Here is a 19,919-nt window from a genome sequence, read left to right on the forward strand (position 1 = left end):
AACCGGGAAGAATTAGTAGGGGAAGCAAAAGTGGATGGGAACCTGGGAGGCAGTGACCATGAGATGGTCGAGTTCAGGATCCTGACACAAGGAAGAAAGGAGAGCAGCAGAATATGGACCCTGGACTTTAGAAAAGCAGACTTTGACTCCCTCAGGGAACTGATGGGCAGGATCCCCTGGGAGAATAACATGAGGGGGAAAGGAGTCCAGGAGAGCTGGCTGTATTTTAAAGAATCCTTATCGAGGTTACAGGGACAAACCATCCCGATGTAGAAAGAATAGTAAATATGGCAGGCGACCAGCTTGGCTTAACAATGAAATCCTTGCTGATCTTAAACACAAAATAGAAGCTTACAAGAAGTGGAAGATTGGACAAATGACCAGGGAGGAGTATAAAAATATTGCTCAGGCATGCAGGAGTGAAATCAGGAAGGCCAAATCACACTTGGAGTTACAGCTAGCAAGAGATGTTAAGAGTAACAAGAACGGTTTCTTCAGGTCTGTTAGCAATAAGAAAAAAGTCAAGGAAATTGTGTGCCCCTTACTGAATGAGGGAGGCAACCTAGTGACAGAGGATGTGGAAAAAGCTAATGTACTCAATGCTTTTTTTGACTCTGTCTTCACGAACAAGGTCAGCTCCCAGACTACTGCACTGGGCAGCACAGCATGGGGAGGAGGTGACCAGCCCTCTGTGGAGAAAGAAGTGGTTCGGGGACTATTTAAAAAAGCTGGACGAGCACAAGTCCATGGGGCCAGATGCACTGCATCCGAGAGTGCTGAAGGAGTTGGTGGATGGGATTGCAGAGCCATTGGCCATTATCTTTGAAAACTCATGGCAATCGGGGGAAGTCTCAGACGACTGGAAAAAAGCTAATGTAGTGCCCATCTTTAAAAAAGGGAAGAAGGAGGATCCGGGGAACTACAGGCTAGTCAGCCTCACCTCAGTCCCTGGAAAAATCATGGAGCAGGTCCTCAAAGAATCAATTCTGAAGCACTAGAGAAGAAAGTGATCAGGAACAGTCAGCATGGGTTCACCAAGGGCAAGTCATGCCTGACTAATCTAATTGCCTTCTATGATGAGATAACTGGCTCTGTGGATGAGGGGAAAGCAGTGGACGTGTTATTCCTTGACTTTAGCAAAGCTTTTGATGTGGTCTCCCACAGTATTCTTGCCAGCAAGTTAAAGAAGTATGGGCTGGATGAATGGACTCTAAGGTGGATAGAAATCTGGCTAGATCGTTGGGTTCAACGGGTAGTGATCAATGGCTCCATGTCTAGTTGGCAGCCGGTATCAAGCGGAGTGCCCCAAGTCCTGGGGCTGGTTTTGTTCAATACCTTCATTAATGAACTGGAGGATGGCGTGGATTGCACCCTCAGCAAGTTTGCAGGTGACAATAAACTGGGAGGAGTGCTTAAAAAAAGGAGACTCACTGAATGAAGAAAGTATATTTATGATCAAGCAGTTAAAGGGTACCATAATGCATATGCACAAGGGGACCAAGGCGGCACTGGCTACCTTAAATGTGGCATTTCTTAATTTTTGAGAACTTGACTTCACAATTTAAATGCTCTTTTAACTTTATTTTAACATTCGCCAAGTTTTTAAAAAAGCAAACTGAACCCCCACCCCCCTGGAGAAATTCCATCATGTGGCATCATACTGATAAGCATGTTCCATAGGCAAGATTGGAATCTTTATTTCCACCACGCTGACCTCTGCCACTTGAGCTAATGGAGTAACTGGTAGCACTAAAGGGGGAGGAGACACACACTTTGTCAGTGGGTTTCAGAAATATTTTACGTCACCAGGGGAAGGGTGAGACGCCGGAATTTTTGGCTTCCGTTCCAGATTTTGAAGGGGAGTGCACTCTAGTGGGCACAGATTCATCCTGTTTCCCTGCAAGCTTGACTGTTTCTGCCCTGTTCCCTTCAACCTGTCCCTGTTTCTTCCGTATCCTGGCTCCATGTCCAAGTCTCATTTTCCTTCCCCACACAGTCCCATTCTCCTTGCCAAGCAAGTCCTAGTTCCCCTCTCTTGGCTTCACATCAGATCTGTCTTTCCTCTTCCTCCTCCTTCTCCTACAGCTAGGTCCCAGACCTATTTTGCCCTTCAGGCTTCTCATCTAACCTCAGTTTCTACCTCCTCCCTGGCTTCTTGTCCCAGTCTCTCTGTCCATCCAGTCCCAGTCTCTTCTCCGCCCGCCCAAACTCCAAGTCTCACTAGCCACATTGTCCCAGTCTGCTCCTTTTCCTCCTCCCCTGATCTGGCTTTTGTCCCCTCAACAATCAAATCAGATGGTTCCTCCTCCACATTCCTGAGTGCAGGTGGAGTGGGAGGTGTCACTGAGAGCACAGAAGAGACAGACTCTCTGCTCTCAATTCCAGTCCCAGGCCTGGAACAGGTATTACAGGGAAAGTCTGGCTTAGCCCCTGTAGCCCCAGGATGGCACATGTGTAGTCCTGTCACAGGTAGGAACTGTGAGGGGATGGAGCATGCTTGGGTACTCTGTGGGGATGGCACATACACAGTCTGGCTAGCACTCGGAGCTTTGAGCATTAGGTGCTCAGAAAGGATGCAATATGTAGAAACTTTAGCAGCCAAAGTTAAGTATATGTCTACTAAATGTGCAAATTATGAATTTTCAGACCGTAATAACTTGGCCACATTTGGGCAGATTTTCACAGGCAGAGCACATTACTGACACAAATGCCATCACCACCACCACCCCTTCCCCTGTCAAATTTCAAGTCTACTCAAAAACATAGAGGTGCTAGAAATTTTCAAAGGTCTCAAGAATTTTTTTAACAAGTGTGGTAGACCCAGACCAGTGGGGTACAGGAGTCTGGTAGAAGGCAAATATACTGGCCTCTGGATTAATAGTTTTCTGTTCCATGAGTGACCAGAGCAAGGGCTGCCCTAGAGCAATCAGGAACTTGCCAGATCCAATTAATACAGGCAAGCTAATTAAGACACCTGGAGCCAATTAAGAACTTACTAGAATCAATTATGTCAGGTGGGCTAACCAGGACACCTGGTTTAAAAAGGACTTCCCATCAGTTAGTGGGGGTGCACAAGGAGTGAGAAGGTATGCTGCTGGAGGACTGAAAAGTACAAGTGCGATCAGGCTTCAGGAGGAAGATCCTGCAGTGAGGATAAAGAAGGTGCTGGGGGAATGCCATGGGGAAGTAGCCCAGGGAGTTGTAGCTGTCACACAGTTGATACAGGGGACAGTGTAGACAGCTGCTATCCATAAGGCCCTGGGCTAGAACTGGGTGTAGAGGGCGGGCCTGGGTTCCCCCCATCCCCCCAACTCCTGATCGGATACAGGAGGAGTTGACCTGCTCTGTGAGGAACATCAGAAGGGAAGATCTAATTTGGAAAGGGCTCTGGCTTGTCCCCAACCCACTAGGTGGGACACAGAGACTGCAGGGATTGTTCTCTGTTTCCCCTATGCTGGCCAGTGATGAGATTAGTTGGGTGAATGGCAGGTTTGAGCCTCTAGCAGAAGCAGCCAAACTGAGGGCTGCCGTGAACCTCTGAGGCGAGCAAATCTGCCAAAAAGTGCAGGACCCACCAAGGTGGAAGAGGAATTTTGTCACACAAGGTAAAACAATATAATTTTCCTAATCTCTTTCTTAGAAATGGCTGAACTGTTTTTGCTGAAAATTTCCAATTTCAGTCCACAGTAGACACCAGGCTTGGAAAATTTCAGCCCAAAGAGTTAAACTCTGGCAAAGTTATAAGCAACCGAAAACAGGGTCTTATAATGGGAAATGTCGGGCAAGCTTAATTATATGCAGTGCTATCAGCCCCACCTACAATACAGCTAAATAAATAATTGCCAAATTCTATGCATAAAGTTTTTTCCCAGTAAGCTGAAGAGGCTCTCTCTTAGCAATATCCAATGTTGCCTCAATGATTTTCTAATGGGTCTGTGTCTTGTGAGGAAACTTGCAACATCAAGTACAATAAAACAAGTATAATTATTTATTGCAAAGTAACTAAGTAACTTATGTTGAATTTTTTGACAGTGAGTCTTGTTACTGAGGCATTCATAGATTTTTGGACACTGTTTCAAACTTAAAGTTTTAAAAAGTGACCTTGCAAGTTCCATAGCTCTGTTCACTATTAATTACTTTTCTCACTTTTTCTCCTGGTGTAGGTAGTTTTCTTGTGGTGACAGATGAGACATGAGATCTTCAGCCTCCAGGCTTTCAAGTTTTTCTTCAAGAGATTCATTATGGAATCGGTAAGAAAGCAAAACGACATTTTAGGTCAAAATAATAGTTTTCTAGTATTTGCTACCTTTAAACACACACACACACACACACACACACACACACACACACACACACACACACACACACACACACACACACACACACACACCTAGATGCTGGTTCATGGCGATACCAGTTGCAATATTTGACAATTCTTCCTTTTTTGTTTTTTTGCTAGTTTGGACTAATCACAAAAGGTGCTTTTCAGGGGAAGGCCAAAAGCATTACTCAATAATCCCTTTTAGACAATTATGACTTTAAACACACAATAGGGAAAATATTAATATACATAAAATATTACACTTTGCATTGTATAGATATTTCAAAGCTGCTTAACAAAAGGAATCTAAAAAGTAGCAGTTTGTCCCTCGTGAAGTGCATGCTGATCTGGGAAATAAAGCTCATTTAACTTTTAAAATAGCACACATTTGAAATCAGCCTGCAAGGCGTTTGCAGTGCTGCTAGGACTTGTGTGGGGGTTTTAAAGAGCAGACTCTTATTCCTTTTGGTGACGTAGAATGTAGAACAGCACACAGTTGTCTAAATATGCTTTTGTTTATTCAGTCTCTGAATGGTGAGTACTCTGTCTTAAAGTTTGCACTGTACTTCATTAAACTACAATAAGCTACATTCAGATTGCCTGGAGATCCTTACTTGAACCCAGGAGTGACTACAAAATTCAGGGTTAAGGCTGAAATTTGAGCCTCCCTTCACTCACTAGATCCAGCTATTGTGACGCATGAGTCTTTAGTCTACTTTAGAGCCCTGAGTGGGGTTGGCTGATCTCATATCAGACAGGTAAATGGAACAGTCTAAAAATCAGATTAAATCCATATTTTTATAAAATTTTTCAAAAAATACAACAGCTATACAACTAGGTATTTTTAAAAGCATGTTATTTACCTGCTAGGCCATGCCAGTTTCTTTTTTTTTAAGTTTGCTACTGCATATGATTTTAAAAAATAAACTGACATGGCCTAGCAGGTAAATAACATGCTTTTAAAAATACCTAGTTGGATATGGATTTAGGATAATTTTAAAACAAATTTCAGACTATTCCTATTAAAAAAAAAAAAAAAAAAAAAACTACTTCATGAAAAGCTAGGAAAATTAAGGCATAAAAAACTTCAACTAATGTTTCAAAGGCCACCCTCCCCCCCTTCCAGGGTGTCAGAGCCCAGGCTCCAACTTGAACCCAGTTGACTACACTGCAATTTTATAGTCTCAAAGCCCAAGCCCCAGCCAAGCTGAGGGTCTTTTATTTACCCTAAGCCAGAGCGGGCAAACTTTTTGGCCTGAGGGCCACATCAGGTTTCTGAAATTGTATGGGGGGCTGGTTAGGGGAGGCTGTGCCTCCCCAAACAGCCAGGCGTGGCCTGGCCCCTGCCCCCTATCTGACCCCCCCTCCCGCTTCTCGCCCCCTGACGGCCCCCCCAGGACCCCTGCCCTGTCCACCCCTCCCTGTCCCCTGACTGACCCCCACCGCCCCATCCAACCCCTCCTCTCATTCCTGACTGGCCCCCCCCGACCCCTGCCCCATCCAACCACCCCTTCTCCCTGACCGCCCCCAGAACCCCTGCCCCTGACTGCTCCCCGCTGCCCCATTCAACCCCCCGTTCCCTGCCTTCTGATCGCCCCGACCCCTATCCACACCCCCGCCCCCTGACTACCACCCCGAACTCCCCTGCCCTCTATCCAACCCCTGCTGCTCCCTGCCCCCTTACCGCGCTGCCTGGAGCACTGGTGGCTGGTGGCGCTACAGCCGGGCTGCCCAGAGCACCAGGACAGGCAGCCGCGCCACCAGGCTGGAGCCAGCCACGCCACCACGCAGCACAGAGCACCGGGTCAGGCTGCAGCTCTGCAGCTGCGCTGCCCTGCAAGAGCTCGCAGCCCTGCTGCCCAGAGCATTGCGCTTGTGGCACAGTGAGCTGAAGCTGTCGGGGAGGGGGAACAACCGGGGAGGGGCCGGGGGCTCGCCTCCTGGGCCAGTAGCTCAGGGGTCAGCAGGAGGGTCCTGCGGGCCAGATGTGGCCAGTAGTTTGCCCACCTCTGCCCTAAGCTATCCAACTGCCCTGTTCTAGTTTAGAAACAGAAGCATGGCTTCATCTATATTGTAAACACCCAGGACTTAATTTTAAAATCAAACCTCTGAGTTATGGCAGACCTTTGTGTTCTGAAACTGGCATGCTTCAAATGCTTCAGGTTTTGCACATAAACAGACAAAACAGATTTATTTTTTTTTTTTTTTTTTAAATTTATAACAGCAACAACAAAATTGCTCCCAAGCTGAAACTTTGTATGCCAAGTTCAAGTCTGGAGTGACTATTTTTAGAGAGTTATAAATTCCTGGAAATAGAGTTTATATAAAGGAAATGCAGATATATCATTAAATGAAGTGGTTGGAGGGGCCTTTCTTATACTTTCTCATATCTGTAGACTCATTTTATCATCAGTATAATGATATGCCGTTTAAGAAATTAAGCAAACAGCCAAGTGTGTTCATTCAACACTATAAGCCATCTCTTGGATTTCATCTGCTTGAACTCATTGGACCCGCAGATGTGAATGTTTGCAGGATTGGGGTCTTAATGGGATAAGTTCTTATAAAAACAGGTATTTAGGACACATCTTCCTATGGGTTTGTGTACAGCCCAGAACAATGGGGCCCTGACCTTCATTAAACCACGAGACGCTGCTGTAATACAACTTCTGCCACTGTTGGGTCGGAATTGGTTAGAACTGTAATGAAGTTTGTGTCTTACATCTGCACCTCACTAACTTCATCTGGAAAATAGCCCTTTTAGTTGCCTGCGAGTCTTTTGTTTTCCGAGACAAGCAGTGCTTAAATGCTTTGACCTGAGTGCTTCTCATTGTTACATAATTTTTAAAATAACATAATAAAATGACTGAATAATAAGACTTTACTCTTATAGTATTTTTCATCTGTTGATCTCAAAGCACTTTAACTCAGGAATTAAATTTTATTACATCCCCATTTTACAGGTGAAGAAACTGATGTATGAGGTAGTGAATTAGAATCGTAGAATATCAGGGTGGGAAGGGACCTCAGGAGGTCATCTAGTCCAACCCCCTGCTCAAAGCAGGGCCAATCCCCAATTTTTGCCCCAGATCCCAAATGACCCCCTCAAAGATTGAACTCACAACCCTGGGTTTAGCAGGCCAATGCTCAAACCGCTGAGCTATCCCTCTTCCCCCATTGCCCAAGGTGAAATAGCAGTTCAGTAACAGAACCAGGCAGCCTGACTCTTAGGGTATGGCTACGCTGCAGCTGGGAGCATGCTTCCCGACATGAATAGAGAGGCAAGCACTGGCTTGCTTGAGCTATCACACTGAAAACAGCAGTGTAGCCAGAGGTAGCACAGCAAGTTGGGCTGGCCACCCGAGTATGTACCCGGGGGTCCAGTGGGCTTAAACTTAGCTAACCTGCGGTGCTGTCCAGGCTGCCTTGGTTACACTACTATTTTTAGCATTCTGGAAAGCACGCAACTAGCTGCCATGCAGAATGTAACCTTAGGGTGTCTGCATTACAGCTGGGAGGTATAATTTCCAACTCGGGTAGATGTACATGCATTAGCTCTGCTTTTCCTATCCTGCTCAAAATAGCAGTGTGGCACAGCAGCATGGGTGGCAGCTGAAGCTAGCTGCGAAAGGACCTTGGACAGGATGGTAGTCAGCTGGCTAGTCCAAGCCATTGCCTGTGCTTTCGCAGCCACACTGTTATTTGTAGTATGCTAGCTCAAGTAGAGCTAGCATATGTCTACATGAGCTGGGATTACACTTCCCAGCAGGCGTGTAGACACACTCTTAGCCCAATCCCTTATCCAGTGACCACACTGCCTCTCCATGTGGGCCTGAATTTGCAGGTTCTAGGCAGCCAAAACTCGCATTACCATCAGTGTTTGTTCAATTGCCCCAGCAGGACTGCGGGATCTGCTTAGATAGGGATGTAGCACAATCACTCCCTCTGTAACAGACAGAAAATACTGAAATGTTTGCAATATGGTTTGAAGAACTATTTCAGTTTTTTATTCTGGAGAAGCCTACTGCACTTGCTGCCCTGAAACCTGTTAATTTGTGCCACAGCTTTCTCTGTTTTTAGTCAGCACAGTTTCTCATATTGAAAACTCAGCCTGGCTACTTCTGCCCTTTTTCAAGACCTGTTGCTATCACTTTCTAATACAAAGAGGAAATGGACCAGATTCAGGGTTATACTATTTTCCCCTTTCATTATGCAAATGCAATTCACTGGCCTTGTTGATACACATGCTAACCAATATTTGCATTTCTCCCCGTCAACTCCCCAGCTCGAGCACATCTTTCCACACCATACAAAATGCCTGGGCAGTCACACCATGGTTCAGAACAAATTTGATTCAAGGAAGAGTAATCATTTTGCGACTCCCTGCTGTGCTAGTCTTCGCCAATGCAGGGGGGTTGCAATTTATGGTGGTTGCAGGCATAACAATCCCAATAGGGACAGTCCTTCTACTATTGTCCCACAGTGCACTTGTCACTGCTTAGGTGGTCTTTGCGGTTTACTATCTGCACTCCAGTCCAGACAAGGGTCAAGTTTGCCAGAAGACAAATACACCAAGGAGCTCAACTCATGGCTGTTTTCCCAGCAATCAACTTTAACAAGATTTTTTTCCCTTCATAAATAGGGCCCTTCAAGGGAATATACTCTGGGGTTTTATCTTCTATAGATTCTTTAAGGTAAGGGAAAGCCCTGTTTAATCTAAGCTCTTTCCCCTCATCCCACAATTATCTTTCCTGTGAATTAGAGAGGGTTTCTTAAAGGGAGCATCTGCAATCAAAGAATACAATATTCAACACACCTACAGTAAGAACAAGGGAACATCTTCTGTGGCATCATCCTGGTACCACTTGGGGTTAGTTCCTGTTTGCTCTGTTTTTATTTTGGCAGGATACCGAGGATCCAAAGAATAGACCATTGCTGCTTGTTGTTACTATGAGTCTGGAATGCCATTATGCAATTGTCTGTATGACTCTTGATCTTTCATGACAACACCAAAAACAAAGGCACAACTAAATCAGCAAATTAGTCAGCTTAATCTCATGTAACTTAATGCTCTACTTAGTTTTCAGGGTTTTTGCTTTCAACTGCTTTCTGACACAGCTATTTGAGGGCATCCACCATTAGCATAAGCCCCTATCACAGGATATCAAAGATAAAGTGGACAACATGCAAAATATGTAATCAGTTGTTTTTATTTGATCTTTTTCATAAACACATAGTATTAAAATGACAGAACTTAATGTTACTAAAATGTCATCTATAATGGGAAAACAATGGATCCTTTTTTCCTATCCTATTAATATTGAAAGACTGTAAAAAGGGCCTTTTTGTTTACCTTGCTATTACTGAAAATATGCTCTGAAACTGAAATAGTAATTTCCAAGATAGTTGCCTATGTTTCCTTATCTAATTTTAAACACCAAGTAAAGAAAAATACTTGAAGTTGTCAGTTTGAAAATTGAAATCAGCTGATGCCAGTATCGAAAACAGCCAGACAGGAGTAACAAAAAAACATTGAGGCAGCTTATGTATTCCACAAGCCAGGCTGTTGGATGCTGTAACTCGAAAACACATCGTGTCAATCAGAATTTTGATCAGATTTTTGTTTTTTGTATATAAACAGTTTATGTGAGGTAGAGCGACAGCTGCTTTCTTTGACTGTAAAGGTACCCTATTATTATGTGCCAAAAATAACAATTTCAAAGGTTTGTTTGTAAATGTCATATCCCCTAATCTCCTTAGTGAAGGCAGTTTACAATTTATCATATAGGTTTCCTTATAGCAAATTAGCACCAATGTCAATATGTGGTGTAGGCTTCAACATTTAAAATAGATGTAGCCTTTCACTGTGAGTACATGGTGCATTTCATGTGAGATTAAAAGTATAAACATGCTGTATTTAAAATACGTTTTTCTTACCTTTCACACAAGGTTGAGTCAGCTGCTTGAACATGCTGGTGCTAGGACACTGTTTCTGAAGGTGAAATTGCTCCTGAACTGAACAAAACATTTCAAGCTCAAGCACAAAGTAGATGATATTATATATCCTTATGTAAATAATAAATAACAAGAACATTCAAGCTATGTGCGACCTATTTACAAAAATATGTACTGAATCTTGGTACAGCTGATACCATACTTGCAAATAACAAGCCAAATTCATCCTCGCTTTAATTTTATGTATTTATTTAACTGTTCTTATCTGCAGCCTCAACGTTCAACCAAAATTATAACAGTTGCAATTTTAGACATATTACCAGATATTCTAATGCACACAGATATACATGTGTATTTCTTCTTAAAGGTAGTGGAAGTTCTTTGCATGTTGTTATGAGACTTAACCTATACATATATAACCGTAATACTTTATGTATATAAAGTTTTTCTTCCTGAGAGATACCCAAGAATCCACTATGAAAATGCAACCACCTCTGGGATGAAATGGTGTAGCTGTTTTAAGCATAGAGCAACGCTATACAATAGATTAGAACAAGAAGAGAAGAATAATATTGAATACTTTTGATTGAAACTGAAGAATATAATTATGCAAATTGGAAATTTGTTTTATAATCTGGGCATCCCTCTCTCTAAAACCATTATATGCAGGCTGTGTCTGAATGTTGCAATTTCTTCCTGTATAACATCTCCAAGATCCAGCCTTTCCATTCCATCCACACACCTAAAACACTTTTATCCACATCCTCCTCTTCTTGCACTTTGACTATTGAAACCTCCTCCTCTCTGGCCTTCATACCCTACTTATATCCATTCAAAACACTGCTGTAAAGATCACCTTCCTGGCTCATTCAATCTCATCATCTCCCTCCTTGCATTCCTCCTGTCTCCGTTTTTTTCCACTTCATCATGAACCAACTGTCTTTCACTTTAAGGCCCTTTTGGTCTACTCCAGCCCTACCCATCATCTCTTACATGCTACAGAGATTTAAACTCCCACTGCACCAACAGTACCCTCCTTGATTGCCCATTTGTCAAAATTTTGGATAAACAGTGTTGTGCTTTTTCTGATGCCTCTACATTAGACACGGTAAGAACTTGCTGTAAATATCTGTAACACACTCTACGTTATCCTCCTTTTAGTTTCTCCTAAAAACCAACCTATGTCATGATGTTTCCAAAATGCTTCACAATAGTGAGGCAAGTGGTATGCTGTGACTGCTGTTTATTACACTGGTCATAACTGCCTCACAGTAATTGTGTCTTCATACTGTCTTTTGTCTTTAAATGGGGATCTTTGGGACAGGGACCATCTCTTTGTTGTATTCTTTGTTCTGTGTCTAGCACAATGGGGCGCTGGCCTCCAAGAACTATGGTGATACAAATTATTTATAATAATAGCATCAGTGATATACATCTACCATTTACACAGGCATCTTGATTGTAAGACCAGATCAAAGATACTGTAGTTGATTTACTTTTTCTTCCCTGTCTTATTAAGAACAGCCTATTGAGAGAGTTCATTAATTAAACATGGACTCAGAAAGCACCCAAGCAGTGGAATTACAGCATTTTGAAACAAGAGCTCCAATCTTTTTTTGATAAATGCTGTTGTCTTCTGTACCCACCAGGGACTTTCCACGAGGGCAGTTGTGACAAGCCTCTCAATGCTGATATTCAGAATTGAAAGCCTTAGGCTACAAAGAAAATGTCAAAAAAGGCTAGAAACAGCAGACAGCTACGATCTATGTGCTACTTGTAATCCATCTGTGAGCAAGTCCCAGGGCTCTCTAAAAGGGACAACAGCTGGTCACCTTCAAAGAGAACATGGTTACAAAATAGCTCCATGATTTTTTTGTTTTATTACAATCCCATTATTGTTAGTCCATTGTTTTGTGTGTGTGTTTTTGTTTTTGAATGGTCTTGGCCTCATCCTGCAAAGTACTGAGCAGTACCTGTGAATTCAGTGGGAGCTGAGAGAGAACATTGTATCTTTCTGGATAGGTCCCTTTTATAGGGAAAATTTGAACCCTACTTTTCTTATGGCTCTTAATTCTCTGTCTCACTCTCTTTAAAATCCACCCCTGCCCCTGAAACATATAACCAGAGCCTAATCATCTTGTCAGCTGCATGAATGCAACACTCAGCTGACTGGATGATCTGGCCCAGGGACTCTGACTCTATGGCTTCAGTGGTTGCAGGTTTTCAGAAGCTTATATCATCACTTCAGTTTCCAATGCTTGTCCTCTCCCAACAAGTCTGTGCTATTCAACTGCCTGACCCTGCCAGCTTACTAGTGAAAAGTACATGAGAGTGAGTGCTCCTCCTCGATGTAGGGCTCAGTCTTACAGCCCTTACATCTATGTGGAGGAAAGCCAGGCCATGTGAATAAATACACATGGAGGGCTGCTGCTAAGGCACCATGATCAAAGAAAGAAACTTGTTCAGTCAGGACTGTTTCAGCACTGCTCATATTTTTCTGGCAGGGAAGGGATGCAAACCATACTGAGAACATGTATTTATGGGTAGGCACAAATCAGATACTTCTGGTTTTAATATTTATCCAAAAATTGCAGTATTATATGCTATATATATATATTATATATATAAATATTTTTTTATTTTTTTAAAATGTAGGAACACTTTTAGGATTACATGCGAATCCACTTTAAAACCTGCATGTGATTTACAGCCGCGTGGTTACTTATATGGAGTATTATGTGAAGAAACTTTTGAATGGGCACATACAACTAACTACACAATGTTCATTTTAGGGAAGTTTTTAAGAATACATGTGTTTACTTCATTCTCAATGTTCCGCTCGTATTGTGGCAGGTCATCAGAAGAGCGGGGCTCCACGCAGCATAATATACACATCTGATTGAAACAGCAGATGCGGTTGGTGATTATTCAGGCCTCGTAAGCCTAAGCTTTTTTTTTTTTAAAAAAAAAAGGCATATACAGAAATAAAAATTTAAGAGAAATTTTAAAAAGCACCTGTTCTTTTCATTAGGTTAATTCCTAAAGTTACATGGGAAAACAATGCAGAAAATGTATTTTCCCTTATTTAGAAATATTACTGTATTTAAAAATAGCACTTCTGAAAGTTTTATGGGTTATATAACTTTAGACATGAAGTTGCTAAGTGTATCCCAGAAATGTATGGTTTTGGAAAATGTCAGGCTCCTCCTTCTGCTGTTTTAATTTATCCAGATGGGAATAATGGTGATCTATGCAATACAATAGTCTTTTCAGTATTAAAAATACAGGTATAGCTCTTTTTGAAAGTAGCATAATTTTCAAGGATTCACATATATAATTAACTTTATTTAAAAATGTATTGTTTATATTTTGTGATCATATAAACAGGTGCCCCATATGTCTTACTATCAATGAAAAGTGGAGGCTGTGGGGGAGAAAATCAATATAATCAGCTTGCCTGGACTATTTCATCAGGAACATAATCTTACTGAGATATGAAATATCTTAATTTGCCCCTTCCCCCCATTATAAAATGCTTGCAGCACAAGGATTTATGAGTGCTAAAAACAGCAAAAGCATTTTAATTTGATGGCTGTGATGGACATTTAAAAAAAAAATATATATTTACAGTCTTGCCCTTGAGATTTATCTTCAGCTGATTAGATAGCTTGGGAATCATCCAGGAACTAGACTAGCAATTCATTGATCTGTGCCTTGCTGGGTGACAATCATATTAACTGATGCCAAGATGTTGCTGGAATTTAAACTTGTTCTTATGTTTGGTCAGACTATTAACATGAGATGACATTCCTTACGAAAGCATCTTATGGGGCTGTTTAAGTAATACAGAATAACTGTGCAATTCTGTCAGGAGGGGACTAGACTATATGGATGGGTAGAGCTAGCATGGGTCAGACTGGTGAAGGAAGACCATCTGTCGTGTCAGAGAAAATGAGAAATCTGTGGGCAAACCCTGCTCAAATCTGTCCTACAGCTGCTTTTTTTTTTTTTTAAAAGTGTATCACTTATATTACAGGCGCTCCTTCCTGAGCTCTTGCCCGCTTCCTTATGTTTGTGCTTTGGCTGCAAACAAAAAGACAAACAATAGCTCCCCCCCATCCGCTGCGCAGACATGCTCTCCCACGTCTATTTCCAGCCGCACAGGACAAAGCCGCTGGCTCCCACTGCTCAGCCAGGAGAGCCGGCACCGAGCCCGCCCCAGTGCCCGGAGGGCAGCGCGTGTAGAGGGGATGCCGGCGTTGCTTTGTGTGTGTGTCGGGGGGTGCCCAAGGCCAGCCCGGGCTAACAGCAACAGCGAGTGCCCATAGAAGGAGTAGCGCCCCTCCCGGCGCGGCTCCGCTCCCCCTTCGACGCCCTCAATCTGTCTGCCGGTCTTAAACTCAAGGTCCTAACCCAGGGAGGCCGCCTGCACGAGCGCGCGCGCGAGGCTCCAACCTGGCCCGCAGCGCGTCCTCTTGGTCTCGCGCGGGGCAGCTCCGGGGTGGCGCGCGCACCCCGCCGTGGCCGCGCGCGCGCGTGTCGGCCGAGTTCGGCGCAGGCGCAGAGCACTTCCTTGTTTGCCCACGTAACGGCTGCGGGAGGGCGGGCTGCTGAGGCGAGTGTCACTCACGCAGTGGCTGTCAGAGGCGGCTGGAGCCCGAGTAACTCTCCGGAGCCGCCAACGCCGCCGGCCCCCCCCCGCCACTTCTCCGCCGCCCCCTCTACGCTCCCCCCCCCCCCGGCCGGGGGCGCAGCCGGAGCCCGCACAAGTTAGTGCTCAACTTCCCAGCCCCCCTCCCCGGGACAGCGGCGAGCGAGGGGTCCCCGGGCGAGGCGCCTCCTCAGCCCCCGAGCCCGAGCGGGAGAGCTGGCCACAGCACCCCCTGCCGGCGCGGGCGAGCGGGCGGGGGCTGAGGCGGCCGGAGGGAGACCCCCGTCCGCAGGGAGCCGGGCAGAGGAGCTCCTGCCTCTCCGGCTCTGCTGGTGGATGCTCCGTGTCTCGCTGTGTTGTATTTAACCCCCTCTTTTCCCTCTCTTCTCCCCCCCCCGCCCCGCTTCTGTTTCCTCGTCTTCTCCGGGCAGGATCATGCCGGACCAGATCACCGTGCCCGAGTTCATCGCGGAGACCACGGAGGATTACAACTCTCCGACCACCTCCAGCTTCACGACCCGGCTGCAGAACTGCAGGAACACGGTCACGCTGCTGGAGGAGGTAAAGAATCCCCGCCTCGCCCCGCAGAAACTGTAGCGGGACAGGGGGGAGTGGCACCCCCAGGCCAAGGGGCTAGAGGCGGTGGCATGTAATATACTCTCCTTTCAGTCATTCTTTTAATGGTGGTAGCCTGCCGCCAGGTTTCATCCTTCACATGCACGCAACGCGCCTTTTAAACCTCTGAGGGCTGAAGCCTGTATGTGTCAAACAGTCAAGGTTGCGTGAACTTCTTCAACAACAACACGCAGATTTTGCCTTTCTGTGGTGGCGGCGGCAGTAGAAGAATTGTCTGAGGTTGGAGGAATGGAGGCTGTATGCTCTTGGGCAGCATAGTGGTAGATCCATTCTGCTTGGCAGGGACCAGCAAAGAATGTGATGGCCGGGGGAAAACTGCAGAGGAAATCTGCTTCAGAAGTGAGGCAGGGTGAAGAGATGAATGTAGAGTGAGGAGAGAAATTGGAAAGAAACTGTGGGTCAAGGGAAAGCAAAATGATGCAATAGAACTGTCAATTTGGTTTCATCTCATTCAGCCTAGCAGCCGGAAGTTATACATATGTTATTGGTACTTAAACGTACTCCCCTATTTGAGCAACTTGGAAGGGTACTCAGGGAACTGGATGTATTGTGTAGTTGCAGAGATGGCGTTGTTGCATCTTGTGATCTGCATCTGTCACTTGTGACATCATGATTTTCAGTATGTTTTTATAATGAATGGGACAAGTGTAGTAGATATTTTAGGGACAAGACTGACAAAAAAAAAAACAATGTAAAACCTTCTCTTCCCTATATTAGGTCAAAGTTGATAGCATATTGCCATATAAACGAAGTGAAACGTTTATTATCTTAGTTTGAAAGTTCACAGCTCTCAGTTCCCTATGATGATTTTCTTAACATTACAACTCACGTGTTTCAAGAGCTACATACAGACTAGAAGATAGATTGTGTTGATTCTCTCTATATTACAAAATTTTGCTGAGTGCTACTAGGAGACAAAATGTCTTGTGTGGCATGCAAAGGAATAGTATTAATCATGACATTCTTTTGGTAGTCTTGTGGATACAAAATGTAATTCTGTAAGATTACAATTAGTTAACGTTCCCTATGTTCAAAACTATAGTGGAACTATTCTTTTCTATAATAACTTTTAGGTAATAGAGTGGTAATAGAATTAGTGGATGAATACAATTGCGTTAACATCCCTTTTATTTTTAAATCTGTGGCAGTGATCAGCCTTTAATATAACTTATTTCTCACTTGAAGATTAATCATTTCTTAAGACGGTATGTCTTATACTTGTACACTTGTACAATTGTCAGAAATCTAGTTTGTTCTGCACTTGACAATATTGCACCCTTCTGTTTTCAACAGTCTGAAATAGGGACAGTCATTATTATATACGTTTGGTAGTAGAGATGATGGTTCTTGAAAGCTACGTCTGCAAAGGCAGTGATAAGAGTTAAAGTAAAATTTCACAGAACTGCTCAAATCCAACATTGATATTCTCTTTCACTGACAACTTTTAGGGTAAGTATAGATGTACTTCAAATACAATATAACATTTATGTAATATACTGACAGTCTCAGTTGTGACTTTCCAGTTAAAAACAAAATAGGTAGGAGACCCTATTCAGCAGTCAGAATAGATAAGTTTAGTGTGCCATATGTTGCACCATTATGTAGTGATAGTACAAATCTTGGACCTTTGGAATATATAATATCTGTTTTTGTGAAATACATTACTTTTTACATTGCCTTTTTCATAAGAGGATCAGTAATGAGCATTGTTTATATTTGCATTGATAGTTTGGGGATTTTTTTGTGAAACTATATATATTCTGCATGCTTTATTTAATAGATCAGCACTTTAGGTTAAATTGGGTTACTTTTGAAGTTACAGTAACTTTTAGGAAAGTCTTTATTGGGGGGGCAGAGGGAGGAGAAGGCAAACCAGTAAACCGTTCTGTTGGGTACTTAAAAGATGTTTAATTTGATTCTTAAGTCACAGAAGTTCGGGCATGGGGGTGGCTTGCAAAGAAAGTGAAAAGTTTAGATGGGTGGATTGCCCCATATAAAGACTTTGTAGGGAAACTGCATTCTCACTTTTTTTTTTAAAAGTGATAGTTTGTTTAAAAACTTGGTTTATCCACAGTAGGAGAATTAAACCTTTCGACATGACCCGCTTTGTGTAGTGCCCTCCCAAAATTAATGTAATGCCTACCTTCTTTCTAATCAACAATTGCAACAGTATTCTGTCTCATTAAGACTGACAAAACTGCTCTGATTTTATTTTTTCCATATTCACAATCAGTGCCAATAAGACATCATTGAAATGTGAATTCCTCATTTCCATGTCATAACTGATGGCCTGTATACTTAAGTGGGAGAAAGGGTAATGGAATTTATTGGCTAGCTTATCTAGGGTTTCCTCATGTACTTTTTCCCACCATGCAAGAAGCCAGAGTGTAGCTTATTTAACTGCCTCAGTACACTGATATGTATTCATTTGTGACTCCTTTCATATCATGTTAACTGGATTCCAGAAGCTAGTGGAGATTCGAGATTTGGTGAATCTTGCCCATATGCTCAGGGTTTAGCTGATCACCATATTTGGGGTCGCGAAGGAATTTTCCTCCAGGGCAGATTTGAAGAGGCCCTGGAGGTTGTTCGCCTTCCTCTGTAGCATGGGGCACGGGTCACTTGCTGGAGGATTCTCTGCTCCTTGAAGTCTTTAAACCACAATTTGAGGACTTCAAAAGCGCAGACATAGGTGAGAGGTTTTTCGCAGGAGTGGGTGGGTGAGATTCTGTGGCCTGCGTTGTGCAGGAGGTCAGACTAGATGATCATAATGGTCCTTTCTGACCTTAATATCTATGAATCTCTGAATCTATGATTTGATAGGATGGCAATATTAAGCCTGGGATCACGTGAAAAATTAGAGAAGAAATTGTTATCAAATGACACCAGTATATATATATGCCATAATTTGGTACGTTTTTAGCAGACGGCGAACATCACAAGAGAACATCAGAAGACTAAGAAGGACTCTGTGAAGTACTCTTGTGTATTTCAGTTTTCTCTGTAAATCATATTTAAGTAAAACTAAATGTAATGTGAGATTCTGTCAGTGAGAAAACAGCAATTACACACTGGTACAGAGCATGGAACCCTTGTAGTCAGTAAAGTTGAGCACGTATTAGTTCAAAATCTTAAATTCACTTTGAGACTGTTTGCATTTTGCAATATTCTAGTAAATGAACTTACTGGCAGGAATGTCTGTTTTAAGGTACAGTCTGTTTTAAGAGAATGTTACAGAATATTAATGGAAAGCAGATTTTAAATTTCACAAGTGTTTCCACACAAAAAGCTGATCTTGTGAGTTCTTCTCATCTCGTCAGGAAACTAAAACAGACTGTGTGAGCTCTGTAAAATCAAAACTGCTTGAATCTTAAATACTAGTAAAAAAGTATTTTATCAGATAACACATGCAAAGAGAATTGCAGGACTCATTATATAAACTAGTAGTTTAATTTAAAGTATCTGAGATTATCTAAAGTAATTATTTCATCAATAAATTGGGATTATGTGGTAATTCCTACTAAAGGTAAAATAATGGGTGTTACCGATATTTACATGTTTGTATTGATAGGAGAATGAAGGATTTAAGAGAAAATTAAATTTTGTGGTGATTGTTTTTGTTCAACAAAACTTGGAATTTTTTGGTATTTTCCTACAAAGATTTTTCTTGACATAATGTTAGTCACAGAAATATCCTTGCCAGAGCTATCATTGTAACGTTATTTTTCTGTGGGAGTATTGCACAGTAGTTTATATATAAATTATATACAAAGTTGATGGGTCATTAGAACATTGGGTGTATGTAGTCATACCACAAGACAATATACAAGTTATTGAAGGCATGGGATAGGATAGTGTGTGGGCACTAGTTGTGAGTATAGATCTGATCTGTTCAGGTGTAGTCTCTCAGTTTTGTTCTTGGCAAGCATGCTTTTAAATCAAATAGCCTGATGAACCAAATTACTGAAACAGTTAATTTTCTATCATTAAAAGTAATATGTGTGAATTCAGTGTTTGTGAAAAGTGCCAGTTTATTTGAATCTTGGGGAATGAAAACAGCTATTCAGAGCACAAGTTTCAAATGTGCAGTAGCAATGCAAGGCTCTCTCCACTACCTTCCCAATGTGCCTCAATCCTAAACTGGAGGAAGACGTCTGCAGTGAAAGGGTAACTTTCGGTCATCATGATCACAAGGTGTTTAGTCTCTCTTTTAAGGCTGACAGCTGGTGCACTATATGTGTTTTTGGTGGGGTTTGTCAGATGGTCACTTGTATATTAAAACTAGACCACGACTCCAAACTCACTCTATATGGGCTGATAAACAGCCATCAGATTATGATTTTTTGTCTCTACTGA

The 19,919-nt window shown here is 42.8% G+C and overlaps 1 protein-coding gene across 3 annotated transcripts in view; it reads left to right on the forward strand.

The window, feature by feature from the left end:
- The window catches only part of ASAP1 (ArfGAP with SH3 domain, ankyrin repeat and PH domain 1), a 333,180-nt gene that overhangs the window by 43,453 nt on the left and 269,808 nt on the right, over nucleotides 1–19,919 (forward strand). For 2 of the 3 annotated variants that reach the window (XM_077809790.1, XM_077809791.1), the window contains exons 2-3: nucleotides 4,164–4,250; nucleotides 15,359–15,488. In XM_077809790.1, the coding sequence (XP_077665916.1) occupies nucleotides 4,192–4,250; nucleotides 15,359–15,488 (189 nt within the window). In that variant the 5' untranslated portion in view covers nucleotides 4,164–4,191. Of the gene's footprint in view, nucleotides 1–4,163; nucleotides 4,251–15,021; nucleotides 15,046–15,358; nucleotides 15,489–19,919 lie in introns of those variants that run through there. The other variant, XM_077809792.1, reaches the window with a different exon arrangement.

This window comes from Eretmochelys imbricata, chromosome 2, assembly GCF_965152235.1.
Source record: "Eretmochelys imbricata isolate rEreImb1 chromosome 2, rEreImb1.hap1, whole genome shotgun sequence".
Taxonomy (NCBI): Eukaryota; Metazoa; Chordata; order Testudines; family Cheloniidae; genus Eretmochelys; species Eretmochelys imbricata.